The sequence below is a fragment of the Dendrobates tinctorius genome, unplaced genomic scaffold (genome assembly GCF_039654945.1).
Source record: "Dendrobates tinctorius isolate UK_male_01 unplaced genomic scaffold, ASM3965494v1 ptg000035l, whole genome shotgun sequence".
Classification (NCBI taxonomy): domain Eukaryota; kingdom Metazoa; phylum Chordata; class Amphibia; order Anura; family Dendrobatidae; genus Dendrobates; species Dendrobates tinctorius.
In genome coordinates, this window is record NW_027361703.1 from 66,309,131 (window position 1) to 66,324,905 (window position 15,775).

The window sequence follows — 15,775 nt, forward strand, 5'->3', positions numbered from 1 at the left end:
GTGTGGTCGCCACATTGCGGCCACTTTGTTACCATTTTGGACAATGACCCAATGCATACTGCCAAAATGGTAACAAAGTGGCTTAAGGATAACAAAGTCAATGTTTTGGAGTGGCCATCACAAAGCCCTGATATCAATCCTATTGAAAATTTATAATCAAAGCTGAAAAGGCAGTTGCGAGAATGGCGACCTACAAGCCTGGATCAGTTACACCAGTTTTGTCTGGAGGAATGGGCCCAAATTCCAACCAACTATTGTGAGAAGTTTGTGGAAGGATATCCCAAATGTTTGACCCAAGTCATTCATTTTAAGGGCAATGGTACAAAACACTAATGAAATGTATGAAAACTTTTAAGACTTTGCAGTAAGTATTAAAAATGCCTTAAACATTCTATCTCTCATTTGGCAAATATTAATAATTATGGTAATCCTAATTGACCTAAAACAGGAAAGGCTTATTCTGATTTCATGTCAGATATTGAGAAAAACCTGCATTTGTGTCTTTTTATATAGTTTCAACTGTACTTGTCTTTCATTAGCACCACTAAGTTTCCTTGGTTGCCTTTATGATTCTCAGCAATATCAGTTTCTTTGTGACATCAATTTTTAGAATACATTGTCCAATACCAACAGGGGAGGTGTCTGATTGGCTGCAAATGTATTCTGCAGCAGGAGAACGACTAAAACATACAGCCAATGTCATTAAGAACTATGAGCTGAAAGAAGACCAAAAAGTCCTGAAAGTGATGATGACCTGGCCCTCTCCAAGCCCTAATCTCAACATCAGCGAGTCTGTCCAGGATTACATGAAGGGACAGAAGGCTTGGCACAGGCCTACATCCACACAAGATCTGTGGTTACTGCTCCACTATATTTGGAACATCCTCCCTGCAGAGTCCCTTGTGTACCTAGAGGAATAGATGCTTTGATGCTCTTTTGAAGGGAAAGTGTGTTCACACCAAATATTGACTTCGATTTCTCTTTTGTCCATTCTCTTGGCATCTTGCTAGTTGACAAAAATAAACTAATAACGCTTGTATTTTTCTATTTTTAAAAGCCTTCTTTAAAATAAAGACAGCTGTATATTTGAGTAATGTATTTAGTAATATCATCTACAGTGCCTACAAGTAGTATTCAACCCCCTGCAGATTTAGCAGGTTTACACATTCGGAATTAACTTGGCATTGTGACATTTGGACTGTAGATCAGCCTGGAAGTGTGAAATGCACTGCAGCAAAAAAGAATGTTATTTCTTTGTTTAATTTTTTTTTAAATTGTGAAAAGTTTATTCAGAGGGTCATTTATTATTCAACCCCTCAAACCACCAGAATTCTGTTTGGTTCTCCTAAAGTATTAAGAAGTATTTCAGGCACAAAGAACAATGAGCTTCACGTTTGGATTAATTATCTCTTTTTCCAGCCTTTTCTGACTATTTAAGACCCTCCCCAAACTTGTGAACAGCACTCATACATGGTCAACATGGGAAAGACAAAGGAGCATTCCAAGGCCATCAGAGACAAGATCGTGGAGGGTCACAAGGCTGGCAAGGGGTACAAAACCCTTTCCAAGGAGTTGGGCCTACCTGTCTCCACTGTTGGGAGCATCATCCGGAAGTGGAAGGCTTATGGAACTACTGTTAGCCTTCCACGGCCTGGACAGCCTTTGAAAGTTTCCTCCCGTGCTGAGGCCAGGCTTGTCCGAAGAGTCAAGGCTAACCCAAGGACAACAAGGAAGGAGCTCCGGGAAGATCTCATGGCAGTGGGGACATTGGTTTCAGTCAATACCATAAGTAACGTACTCCACCGCAATGGTCTCCGTTCCAGACGAGCCCGTAAGGTACCTTTACTTTCAAAGCGTCATGTCAAGGCTCGTCTACAGTTTGCTCATGATCACTTGGAGGACTCTGAGACAGACTGGTTCAAGGTTCTCTGGTCTGATGAGACCAAGATCGAGATCTTTGGTGCCAACCACACACGTGACGTTTGGAGACTGGATGGCACTGCATACGACCCCAAGAATACCATCCCTACAGTCAAGCATGGTGGTGGCAGCATCATGCTGTGGGGCTGTTTCTCAGCCAAGGGGCCTGGCCATCTGGTCCGCATCCATGGGAAGATGGATAGCACGGCCTAACTGGAGATTTTGGCCAAGAACCTCCGCTCCTCCATCAAGGATCTTAAGATGGGTCGTCATTTCATCTTCCAACAAGACAAACGACCCAAAGCACACAGCCAAGAAAACCAAGGCCTGGTTCAAGAGGCAAAAAATCAAGGTGTTGGAGTGGCCTAGTCAGTCTCCTGACCTTAACCCAATTGAAAACTTGTGGAAGGAGCTCAAGATTAAAGTCCACATGAGACACCCAAAGAACCTAGATAACTTGGAGAAGATCTGCATGGAGGAGTGGGCCAAGATAACTCCAGAGACCTGTGCCGGCCTGATCAGGTCTTATAAAAGACGATTATTAGCTGTAATTGCAAACAAGGGTTATTCCACAAAATATTAAACCTAGGGGTTGAATAATAATTGACCCACACTTTTATGTTTAAAATGTATTAAAATTTAACTGAGCAACATAACTTTTTGGTTTGTAAGATTTATGCATCTGTTAATAAATCCTGCTCTTGTGTGAAGTTTGAAGGCTCTAACTTATTTGCATCTTATCAAACCTGCTAAATCTGCAGGGGGTTGAATACTACTTGTAGGCACTGTAATATCTACATGGTGATAGATATTACTACATACGCGATTGTTGAATTCACTAAATGCTTGGCATTACGCCTCTTGTTCTGATCCTTAGTTGTGCTATAAAGTTGCATTCAGCATTCGCCGGGTTTTCCAGCTGAAATCTCCTATTAATCTGCACAGAGCTTGATCAGGGACTGTATCGTAATCTAACATTTTCAGAATGCTGTGCAGATTATTGTGCTTTATAGGAGCTCAGCTGTAACATATAATGATAAAATGCGAATGCATTGTACCTTTACTGGATATCCATCCGAGGGAGGGAAACTTGTGTAAAATTAAATTATTTGTATTATTTACATAGTTACATAGTTTGAAAAAAGACCTAGGTCCATCAAGTTTAGCCTTTCTTCACCAATTGCACATGTTGTCACTAATATAGCTATAACCCACAATGTTATATATAGTGAGGAAATCATCCAGCCCTTTTTTAGAAGCTGTTAGCGTCTGCCATTACTACCTGTTGTGGTAGGGCATTCCACCGTCTGATTGCTCTAACTGTAACGGCACTCAAATAAGTCAAGAAAGTTGAGTTGACACAAGAATTTGTAGTAATTCACGGACTACGATTCGGGAAACAGCAGAAAATTAATTAAAAGTTTTGGCAACATTGCCTTTGTCAAGGATATCTGTGGATGAGTCTGTCGGCGGTATCCCGGTGATTCTGTGCTGGTAGTGAAGTGCTTCACTAACAGCACAGAATCACCGGGATACCACCAACGGACTCATCACTTTTGACCTATATTATTGACTAACTGTAATGAACCCTTTCTTATTCAGCAGCCTGAATCACCTTTCTTCCACCAATAATGAGTGCCCCCTTGTCCTAAATACAGTCTTTGGAAGGAATGAGTCATGTGTCAGTCCTGTAAACTGACCACACATACATGTAAATGAGATCTCCTCTAAGGCATCTTTTTTCTAAGCTAAACAAGTCCAACTTTTTCAACCTTTTAACATATGAGAGGCGTTCCATCCCTTGTAATAATGTAGTTGCCCACCTTTGAGCTGACTCTTAATTTTTGAATTTCCTTTTTAAAATGTGTAGGCCAAAACTGGATCCTATATTCTAGATGTGGCCTCACAAATCATTTATAAAGGGGTAATAATAATACATTGAGATCACAGGATTTTATCTCTTTTTATACACCTTAAAATCTTGTTTGCTTTTGTGGCTGCTGCTTGACATTGAGTACTGCTGCTCAGCTTACTTATAACCAGAATACCCAAGTCTTTCTCCTGTTCTGTAGTCCCAAGTATGGTTCCATTAATGTACAGTATATGCAGCAATAGGATTACTCCGTCCTAGGTGCATTACTCTACATTTATCTACATTAAATCTCATTTGCCAAGTGTTTATCCATTCAGTCATCTTATCCAGATCGTTTTGTAATATTGTAATGTCCAGATCAGATTTTAATATCCTATATAGTTTGGTGTCGTCAGCAAAGACTGACACTTTACTCTCGATCCCATCCATCAAGTCATTAATAAAGAGGTTAAAAAGAATCGGTCGTAGCACAGATCCCTGTGGTCCCCACTACTGACTATATCCCATTTATTCAAATACGGGTAATTGTTAGATCAAGCTATAGCACAAACATATCTATTTGTCTTTTCCTAGATGGAATTGGCTGTGGCTCCACTCTGCAGAAGAGTTGCTGACCTCGGAAGGTCATACAGGCTTTTGAGATCCTTCAGGTAAGTATCTGTTTTGAAGAGAACTTGCAGCAGAATATCTGAGTTTGCCTCAGCTCTCTCCTCCCAGTATTCATGGACTTTTATAAGCAGCAACTGCCACCTCCTATCTCAGTAATGAGAACGTCTGTATTCACTGAAGACATATTATACATGTGAATTGAGAATTTTGAGAAAGAAAGTTTAGTCCAGGAAGAGAGAGAAGCGAATTTCTGTAATAGGTTTTACTACAAAGTTTATTTTCATGCTTACTATTGAGTTATTAAATAAAATTATAATTTAATAAAGTCCGATAATGTAAATATGATCTTGTTTGTCTCGCACATCTGAATAAGAAGCTTTGTAAACATCTATTTTTGGATCTTTTGGAGTCTCAGTTAATATGCTGCTTATTTAACTTGATATTTATATTTGTGTAGGTTTTTTTCTGTGTTAGGTATATGTGCTACCTTTAATAACACTACTCTAATATTTTTTTAATTACAAATCGGAAACCAGTCTCCTTGAAATTAGTCATTAAAAAAGGAAGTCATGTAGGGTGAAATCTATATATATAATTGCCAGTTGGGACTTATGGCCGCTGTCTTCGGATCCCGTAAGGCACTGCAGCAGTGTAACTTGCGCCTGCGCAAGTGACATTCCCGTTACTACTATTCCTGCGCATGTGCAGTTACAGCCACAACTGCGCGCTCTACCCGCGCATGCGCGGTAATGGCCAACACCGCTCAAGAAACACTACACCAGATACCAAAATACATCACACAACAAGGAAGAAACTGCACAAGGGGTAAAAGACGTCAAATGACCCAACACATACCATCCAAAAATACAGAGGAATGATATAGAACAGATATATTGGAAAGCGCAAACGGTGTGAGACATGTCCGCTGCTCCTTTCAGCACCACTAAGCATATCCAAATGTTAATTTCACCCCATTCCCGATGCGATAGCATCGGGCCTATTTCTAGTACTATTAGAAATCACAGTGGACATAAATGCTGGTTGGCATATTAAGATCATTTTGGTGCCTCTTTTTTGTTTTGTTTACATAATTTATTTTTTTCACACCTGTTTGACAATGACATAGGTAGACGCTGCGAAGCAGAAACCATTTATATCAAACCTTTTCTCTGGTTCAGCTTTTGTTTGTGAAAATACAATGATCAGAACTTCATACGGAGCACATTTTATCTTGCTGTAGTATACTATATTAAAAGTTTAAGGGAATCTCCCAATAATCAGCTATTCGGTGCCGCAGCTGCATGTGTCACGGCTGTGTGACAGTCACAACACATGCATGGAGAGCCTGTGTGCTTTGACTGTCACACAGCCGCGACACATGCAGCTGCAGCGCCAAACAGCTGATCATCAGGAACGCTCTAGGTATCTGGGTTCCCAATGCAGCTTCTTTGGTAAGCACTATAGCTATTGGGATAAGGAGGGAACCGACGATGTTCGCTCATTTCTAATCCCCATAAACAGTGAATGGAGCAGGAGTCAAACATGCACACTGCCTCTCCATTCTAACAGGGATATTCATAGGGGTCTATAAATACAAATAACAGTAAATTGTAACCTCGTCTTTTGCCCTAATGAGCAGAACATTCCCCACTTGGCATCAACTGATGCCACTGCTAGGCTCCTTTGGCGAACAAGTACCACTACTTGCCAGAGGAATAGTTTACTCTCACCAGACTTCCACACTTTGACTTTGCTCATATTCCGATCCTTACTTGGGAATGTTTTGGTGACAAGGTCTAGTTGCCACTCATTCTGGTGTGACTGGCTGTCTTTCATGAGTACAACAGCACCAGGTTTGATATTCGGTTTGTTCTTCCTTGATTGTAAGGTAGAGAGATACTACTTTCTCCATCTGTCCCAGAAAACATTAACGATGCTCTGCACCTGCATGCATTGCCATCTCTAGAGGATTTTGTAACTGAATTCTCCACTTAGAGCGCTGGTTTTCTGAGTAACATGGCAGGAATGAGAATAGTCAGATTTCCAGAGTCACCAGAACGTGCAGTCTCACCGGTCTGCCATTCATGATAGCTGAAACTTCTGACAAAATGTAGTCAGACTTTCATGTGTTTGGTACTTTCTGCTAGCAAGAAGATCGAGTCCAGGATTCTGCATGCTATTCCTTTCATTCTCTCCCAAGCATTTCCCATGTGAGAAGAAGAGTGTGGTAAATTAAAAGCCCAAGTGCTTCCTTGCTTGCTTAAGTATCGTTCTAGATTGGTAGTGTCTAATTTGGAAGGAATTGAAGTTCCTTAACTGCTCCAACAAAATTTGTGCCTCTATATGAGTGAATGTGCTTCACTGGGCCACTGATGGCAATGAAACTTGAAGTGTCCATGGATTCAATAACTTCTATATGTACGGCTCTGATGGACATACAGGTAAACATGACCACCCAGCGTTTCGCGTTGGCATGGATCCCTCTAATGCGCGTTGTAACCACCTACTAGGGACCGAATACATCCAAACCGACGTTGGTGAAGGAATCTGTGCAAAGTTTTTCAGATGAGAGATTGGCCATCTTCAGGTTCTGAAACATGCCACAAAGTTTGCGACAGACAATACAGTTGAAGATGAGTTTACTCACACATCTTTGGGCTCTGACTATCCTTAATCCAGCAGCTCATAGATTCCCTTCAGTAAACAATCGTGGTGATGTTGCACAAGCTGAGCCGTGATGGTGTCCAGGAACTATTACAGGATGTTTTTTCCATAAATCCAACTTCGGCTTCATGAAGATGACCTCCAATTCTTAACAGCCCATCTTGGTCAATTATTGGATCAAGCTTCTTCAATGCAGTCTCTAGTAATGGGTTGCTTTTTATTGAGCTTGTCTATTTCTGTAGTGTTGGATCCAATAATGCAGGTCGTTGAGTGATACAGGAATGCAGGACCCGTAAACTAGGTTGTGTCCGTAAGGCGGTGCGATGCGATAGATCTAGTCGCATGGTCTGCAGGATTATGGTGTGTAGACACATGGATTATGGTGAGTAGATGGGTTTGATTGCAGATGTATTCTAGTACTATATTGCTGTCTGTGTAGAACTCCACATCTTTGGTTTCTAGGTTCATTCCTGTCATGATGAGTTAGGCCAACTCTACTGTGAGCACAGCAGTACAAAGTCTCACTGTGGGTATTGTGTGTTTGCAGAGTGGTGCCAGATTCGTCCGGTTTAATTAACAAACCCTGTATGGTATCGCTCTTTGACATCTTTGGTTTATTGGTATACTACTGTTGCATTAGCTTTTACTGAGGCATAGCAGAAGACATAAAGTCTTTGCATTTTGGCTTCTGTTGATGGCACAGAAGAATAAGGTCTTGTCACATGAAGGCTGGACAAGGCTTCGAGAGACTTCCTCCAACCTGCCCACAGGTCTCTTTTCTCCATGGGAAGCAGAACGTCCCAATCAAATGTATCTTGGGTGAAGTCTCTTAACATCATTTTACCTTTGATAGTAACAGGAGCTAGGAACCCTAGAGGATCATACAAGCTGTTTATGATAGACATGACACCTCTGCGCGTGAAGGGCTTTTCTTCCTTGCAGATTTGGAAAGTGAATGTGTCTGCCTTTAAATCCCAGAGTAAACCAAGGCGTTGCGTGGGAGGGAGTTGGTGCTTAGATCCAAGTCTTTTAAGTGACTTGAGTGGTCTTAAGAGGGAAAGGCTTCCATTAATTCATGGCTGTTAGACGTTATCTTGTGCAACCTCAAATTAGATGAAGCAAGCATTTCTTGAGCCCTTCCTAGGAGACTGATTGCAGTTTTGTTTGTGTGTGTTGACTTCAAGCAGTCATCTACATAAAAATCCTTTTCCACAAAGTACCTAACGTCTGACCCATACATTGCTTCACAATCTTTTGGCAGACTGTCTGAGACTATGGTGACTGCAGGGGATGGACTGTTGCCAAAGATGTGCTCCCTCATTCGATACTCTATGATGTCTTTATAGGGGTCATCATTGTGGTACCAGAAGAACCTCAAGTAATTTCTCTGTTCTTTGACAAGAAAGCAGAGAAACATCTGTTGTATGTAAGTCATGAATGCTACTGCATCTCTGCGGAAGCAGAGAAGTGGTCTCAAAATCTGTTGTTGAGGTCTGGGCCAGACAGTAGGACATCATTTAGCGAGACACTTTAACAACTGGCACTTGAGTCGAATACTAATTTTATCTGTCCTGGTTTATTAGGATGATACACACCGAAAATGGGTAAGTACCAACACTCCTGAGTCTTGAAGTACAGGTGTAATTTCAACATGGCCATTCTGGAATAGTTTCTCCATGAATGTAAAGAAGTGTTCTCTTGTCTTTGGTGCCTTCTGAAGTTTATGCTTGAGGGAGACAAATCGACTGTAGACGAATTTTCTGTTATTGGGTAAGCGTTGTCTCTGGGGTTTATATGGTAAACTTGCAGCTCAACTTTTTAACTCATTTTTCACAATTTCTTGATCCATGATTTCCAAGAACAGTCTATCTTATATGGACATTGCAACCCTGTTGCCTTGTCCTGTGGAAGACTGTGCATCCTATGCGATCTTGCTCACCATCACAAGCGTGGACTTCACAGGAAGAGTCTGCGAAAGGACATGGCAGAGGAGCACCATGCGACAATTCTTTTATCAGGAAAGTACTCTGACATGGCTGTAAGAGAGACGGACGTCAATTTTCAAGTGCACCAGTTAGCATACTGTTGACTGAAATATGCATGTGTGCTCCTCCTAGACAGATATCTCCTATAATTACCTATCCGAAGTCAAATCTTTTGGCATAAGGAGCGTTCTAGAGGCTATTGATCTGTCCTCTAGCCTTATGAAGGCGTAATACCTCTTTTCCAAGGAATAAGGCTATCAGAGCTTCTTGATCCAGTTCTGGTATCAGGTGGGCTACGCTCTTCAAATGGGGGTGGTGTGCCGCTACCTCCGTTGTAGGTATCTTGGGCCTGTTGTCAGGAATCTGATTGCACTCCAGTACGGTCGACAGGGGTAAGCAGGTCTGATCATCTATAGACTCCACTTCGAACCCGGTCGCTTTTCTTCTCTCTATCTCAACATGTCTTCAAGGAGTAGGGAGAACCAGGTGCCTGCAATGTAAAAGATGTCAAAGAAGGACTTGGCTAAAGACCTGTTGATTTGATCATCTGGGCCTGCATATATCTTGATTGCTTTTTTCCTTTGTCCTGCCGGATAGACTCTGACTAGGCAGATTTATGAGCAAGACCTTCCTCCTACAAGCCCTCTACAAATCTCCGTACACTGAGAGGTGACTACTGGGGTGTCTATGTCAGAGTCCACCTGCTTTCCTTCACGTTCCTCCATTTGTGACAATGCCCATGAGTGTAAAGATGTGTTGTGTTCTATGCTACCACATTCTGCGCATTTCACACTAGCTTCACACTTCCTGGCAAAGTGCAATGTTGTAGCGCTGAATCTGAAGCAGATGTTATTTTCTTTGAGGAAACTCTTGCAGTCTTCTAGAGAATTCTCCCTGAAGACTCTGCATTTTTACAGAGAATGAGGTTTCCTATGTAGGGGACACTGCTTGCTGAGATCCTTGGATTTGGTATCTTCTTGAGAAAACTTATCCACTCCACAAGGAAAACCTGTGGCGAGATAACATTAGTTTTGTGGACTGCCACCAGGGTTTGACAAAGTTTGATACCATGGGCAGTGGAACACTACAGAGTTATAGTTGTGAACAAAAATATTCACACCCCTGCAATTCTGTCAGATAATACTCAGTCTCTTCCTGAAAATGATTGCAAACACAAATTCTTTGTTATTATTATCTTCATTTAATTTGTGTTAAATGAAAAAAACACAAAAAGAATTGTCCTAAAGCCAAATTGGATATAATTCCACACCAAACATAAAAAAGAGGGTGGACAAAAGTATTGGCACTGTCCGAAAAATCATGTGATGCTTCTCTAATTTGTGTAATTAACAGCACCTGTAACTTACCTGTGGCACCTAACAGGTGTTGGCAATAACTAAATCACACTTGCAGCCAGTTGACATGGATTAAAGTTGACTCAACCTCTGTCCTGTGTCCTTATGTGTACCACATTGAGCGTGGAGAAAAGAAGGAAGACCAAAGAACTGTCTGAGGACTTGAGAAACCAAATTGTGAGGAAGCATGAGCAATCTCAAGGCTGCAGGCCCATCTCCAAAGACCTGAATGTGCCTGTGTCTACCGTGCGCAGTGTCATCAAGAAGTTTAAAGCCCATGGCACTGTGGCTAACCTCCCTAGATGTGGACGGAAAAGAAAAATTGACAAGAGATTTCAACGCAAGATTGTGCGGATGTTGGATAAAGAACCTTGACTAACATCCAAACAAGTTCAAGCTGCCCTGCAGTCCGAGGGTGCAACAGTGTCAACCCGTACTATCCGTCGGCGTCTGAATGAAAAGGGACTGTATGGTAGGAGACCCAGGAAGACCCCACTTCTTACCCCAAGACATAAAAAAGTCAGGCTGGAGTTTGCCAAAACTTACCTGAAAAAGCCTAAAACGTTTTGGAAGAATGTTCTCTGGTCAGATGAGACAAAAGTAGAGCTCTTTGGGCAAAGGCATCAACATAGAGCTTACAGGAGAAAAAAAGAGGCATTCAAAGAAAAAAACACGATCCCTACAGTCAAACATGGCAGAGGTTCCCTGATGTTTTGGGGTTGCTTTACTGCCTCTGGCACTGGACTGCTTGACCGTGTGCATGGCATTATGAAGTCTGAAGACTACCAACAAATTTTGCAGCATAATGTAGGGCCCAGTGTGAGAAAGCTGGGTCTCCCTCAGAGGTCATGGGTCTTCCAGCAGGACAATGGTCCAAAACACACTTCAAAAAGCACTAGAAAATGGTTTGAGAGAAAGCACTGGAGACTTCTAAGGTGGCCAGCAATGAGTCCAGACCTGAATCCCGTAAAACAACTGTGGAGAGATCTAAAAATGGCAGTTTGGAGAAGGCACCCTTCAAATATCAGGGACCTGGAGCAGTTTGCCAAAGAAGAATGGTCTAAAATTCCAGCAGAGCATTGTAAGAAACTAATTGATGGTTACCGGAAGCGGTTGGTCGCAGTTATTTTGGCTAAAGGTTGTGCAACCAAGTATTAGGCTGAGGGTGCCAATACTTTTGTCTGGCCCATTTTTGGAGTTTTTGTGTGAAATGATCAATGTTTTCCTTTTTGCTTCATTCTCTTTTGTGTTTTTTCATTTAAGACAAATTAAATGAAGATAATAATACCAAAGAATTTGTGATTGCAATCATTTTCAGGAAGAAACTGAGTATTATCTGACAGAATTGCAGGGGTGTCAATACTTTTGGCCACAACTGTAAGTCAAAACTAGGATGATTTCTAATCCTCGCCTGATGAGTGACAACGTCTACAAACACTGTGAAGGGAGGAAATGGTAAATTATGTATGTCTTTATAACAGGAACCATGTGTGACCCACTTCTCCTGTAAGTTATAAGGGAGTTTTTGGACAATTGGGTTGACAACCCTGGCTGTGTCCAGGAATGCCAAACCTGGCAGATCGCCTTCTAGCTGAGCAACTTGTACCTCCATTAACAAGTCGCTCAGTTCCTTGAGCTTTTGGTAACCGTTACTCACTATTTTGAGAATTGATTCTCCTTTACAAAGCATTTTCTTTTTGGGTTGTCATTATGATTTAAAAAGAGAAAACACAGTAGTATCACTGATCTAACAATAATTCTGAATACACAATACCATAGAAAAGAGAGCGTTCCCTTACCAAATATACTTTATCCACGATAATGGTGTTTTAGTAACATAATGCAGGAAAAAGTTTTAGACAACTGTTCAGCTAGACTGCTTCTTACAAATTGACTACTTCACCAGGACCGTCTTACCTAAAATGCATAGGTTTTTCCCACAATGCAAATGAGTTTTACAGAAAAACAACTTGTGATACAATTAAATGTCACCAGTTGATGCTATTACCACATTAGACATCACTAACAGAGTATTAAGCTTATTAAAATGACAGCAGTAATTTTAACCTCACCTTTTGCCCTACAACATTTACCACATGTACCAGGAGGCTTTTACTATACAAGTGTCAAATTGACACAGCAAACCTTTTGTAATTACATTAGTCACAAAAGAAGTATGTGCAGAATCAGGCACTACTAGGCATAGAACATACATATATATCTGTAAAGGCCATCTGCCCTGTAGTAGGTGGATTCAGCCTGTGTACCTTCTAGGCTTTCCTCAGTAAACCCTATTTAATAAGAGGACCCAACTTCCATCTATTATGTGGTCCAAGAAGGCTGTTATATTGACTACTTCCATGTGAAATGAAATTTGGCAGCCAACTTGTTAACATGATATTCCAAATCAGAGGCGAACACTGACAGCTTGGGGCCCCTGTGCAAGAAATATTTCTGGGCCCCCTCCATGTCTGGTATGCCGCTTATGATGAGGGGAATCTGGCCATGGGACCCTGCAGCTTTGAACTCTGAGCAACAGGTCAGATTGCCCTCACTATCACCACCCTGCAAGCAGAGGCGTACATAGAGTTCACAGGGCACCACAGCTAAAGCTCTATTTGGGCCCCCCACACCTCTAAATATATATATATTTATATTTTGTTACTGAGATGAAGATATATATCTCTGTTAGGATTCGGTTCTGCTGAGCCCAACATGTATATATTATATTATATGTGTGGTATCTATACCATCTGGTATCTGATAAAGGGCTATTCCCCAAATAAATCAAGTTATCCACAATCCAGATGATAAGGGATAACGTACTGACGACTGGGACCCCCAGCAATCCGGAGAACAGGACTCTGCAGCTCAGCCATGAATGGACTGGAGGGGTACATGCTTGACTTCTACTCTATTCATTGTCTATGGAACTGATCTAGCCGAGCACAGACATCAGCAGCTCTATACATAATGAAGAGAGCAGAGGCCAAGTATGCGCAACTCTGCTCCATCCAGGACGAGACTGCAAACCCCTGTTCTTACAATCTCTGTGGGGCTCATCAGCTCTATAGATAATGGAGAGAGCAGAGGCCGAGAATACACAACTCGGCTCCATCCAGGACGAGACTGCAGACCCCTGTTCTCAGAATCTCTGTGGGGCTCAGCAGCTCTATAGATAATGGAGAGAGCAGAGGCCGAGAATACACAACTCTGCTCCATCCAGGACGAGACTGCAGACCCCTGTTCTTACAATCTTTGTGGGGCTCAGCAGCTCTATAGATAATGGAGAGAGCAGAGGCCGAGAATACACAACTCGACTCCATCCAGGACGAGACTGCAGACCCCTGTTCTTACAATCTCTGTGGGGCTCAGCAGCTCTATAGATAATGGAGAGAGCAGAGGCCGAGAATACACAACTCGGCTCCATCCAGGACGAGACTGCAGACCCCTGTTCTCAGAATCTCTGTGGGGCTCAGCAGCTCTATAGATAATGGAGAGAGCAGAGGCCGAGAATACACAATTCTGCTCCATTCAGGACGAGACTGCAGACCCCTGTTCTTACAATCTCTGTGGGGCTCAGCAGCTCTATAGATAATGGAGAGAGCAGAGGGCGAGAATACACAACTCGGCTCCATCCAGGACGAGACTGCAGACCCCTGTTCTCAGAATCTCTGTGGGGCTCAGCAGCTCTATAGATAATGGAGAGAGCAGAGGCCGAGAATACACAACTCTGCTCCATCCAGGACGAGACTGCAGACCCCTGTTCTTACAATCTCTGTGGGGCTCAGCAGCTCTATAGATAATGGAGAGAGCAGAGGCCGAGAATACACAACTTGGCTCCATCCAGGACGAGACTGCAGACCCCTGTTCTCAGAATCTCTGTGGGGCTCAGCAGCTCTATAGATAATGGAGAGAGCAGAGGCCGAGAATACACAACTCTGCTCCATCCAGGACGAGACTGCAGACCCCTGTTCTTACAATCTCTGTGGGGCTCAGCAGCTCTATAGATAATGGAGAGAGCAGAGGCCGAGAATACACAACTCTGCTCCATCCAGGACGAGACTGCAGACCCCTGTTCTTACAATCTCTGTGGGGCTCAGCAGCTCTATAGATAATGGAGAGAGCAGAGGCCGAGAATACACAACTCGGCTCCATCCAGGACGAGACTGCAGACCCCTGTTCTCAGAATCTCTGTGGGGCTCAGCAGCTCTATAGATAATGGAGAGAGCAGAGGCCGAGAATACACAATTCTGCTCCATCCAGGACGAGACTGCAGACCCCTGTTCTTACAATCTCTGTGGGGCTCAGCAGCTCTATAGATAATGGAGAGAGCAGAGGGCGAGAATACACAACTCGGCTCCATCCAGGACGAGACTGCAGACCCCTGTTCTCAGAATCTCTGTGGGGCTCAGCAGCTCTATAGATAATGGAGAGAGCAGAGGCCGAGAATACACAATTCTGCTCCATCCAGGACGAGACTGCAGACCCCTGTTCTTACAATCTCTGTGGGGCTCAGCAGCTCTATAGATAATGGAGAGAGCAGAGGCCGAGAATACACAACTTGGCTCCATCCAGGACGAGACTGCAGACCCCTGTTCTCAGAATCTCTGTGGGGCTCAGCAGCTCTATAGATAATGGAGAGAGCAGAGGCCGAGAATACACAACTCTGCTCCATCCAGGACGAGACTGCAGACCCCTGTTCTTACAATCTCTGTGGGGCTCAGCAGCTCTATAGATAATGGAGAGAGCAGAGGCCGAGAATACACAACTCTGCTCCATCCAGGACGAGACTGCAGACCCCTGTTCTTACAATCTCTGTGGGGCTCAGCAGCTCTATAGATAATGGAGAGAGCAGAGGCCGAGAATACACGACTTGGCTCCATCCAGGACGAGACTGCAGACCTCTGTTCTCAGAATCTCTGTGGGGCTCAGCAGCTCTATAGATAATGGAGAGAGCAGAGGCCGAGAATACACAACTCTGCTCCATCCAGGACGAGACTGCAGACCCCTGTTCTTACAATCTCTGTGGGGCTCAGCAGCTCTATAGATAATGGACAGAGCAGAGGCCGAGAATACACAACTCTGCTCCATCCAGGACGAGACTGCAGACATCTGTTCTCAGAATCCCAGGGGGGCAGTGGTTGGATCGGAGATAACTTAATTATTTGGTGAATGAGGCTGGTTGATTTTCCTATTCTTTGCAAAAACAGTATCATACATGAACCAAAAACAAATATGTTCACACTAAACACTACATGTATAAACACATGCATGCATACATACATACACACACAAACACACATACATATATACATACATGCACACACACTCATATACACAGAGATACACGCACACTTATATACATA

At 42.9% G+C, this 15,775-nt stretch overlaps 1 protein-coding gene across 2 annotated transcripts in view; it reads left to right on the forward strand.

Moving 5' to 3' along the window:
• COG5 (component of oligomeric golgi complex 5) overlaps positions 1-15,775 on the forward strand; it is a 555,903-nt gene that overhangs the window by 514,612 nt on the left and 25,516 nt on the right. For both annotated transcript variants that reach the window (XM_073573558.1, XM_073573559.1), the window contains exon 19: positions 4,367-4,443. In XM_073573558.1, the coding sequence (XP_073429659.1) occupies positions 4,367-4,443 (77 nt within the window). The remainder of the gene's footprint in view (positions 1-4,366; positions 4,444-15,775) is intronic.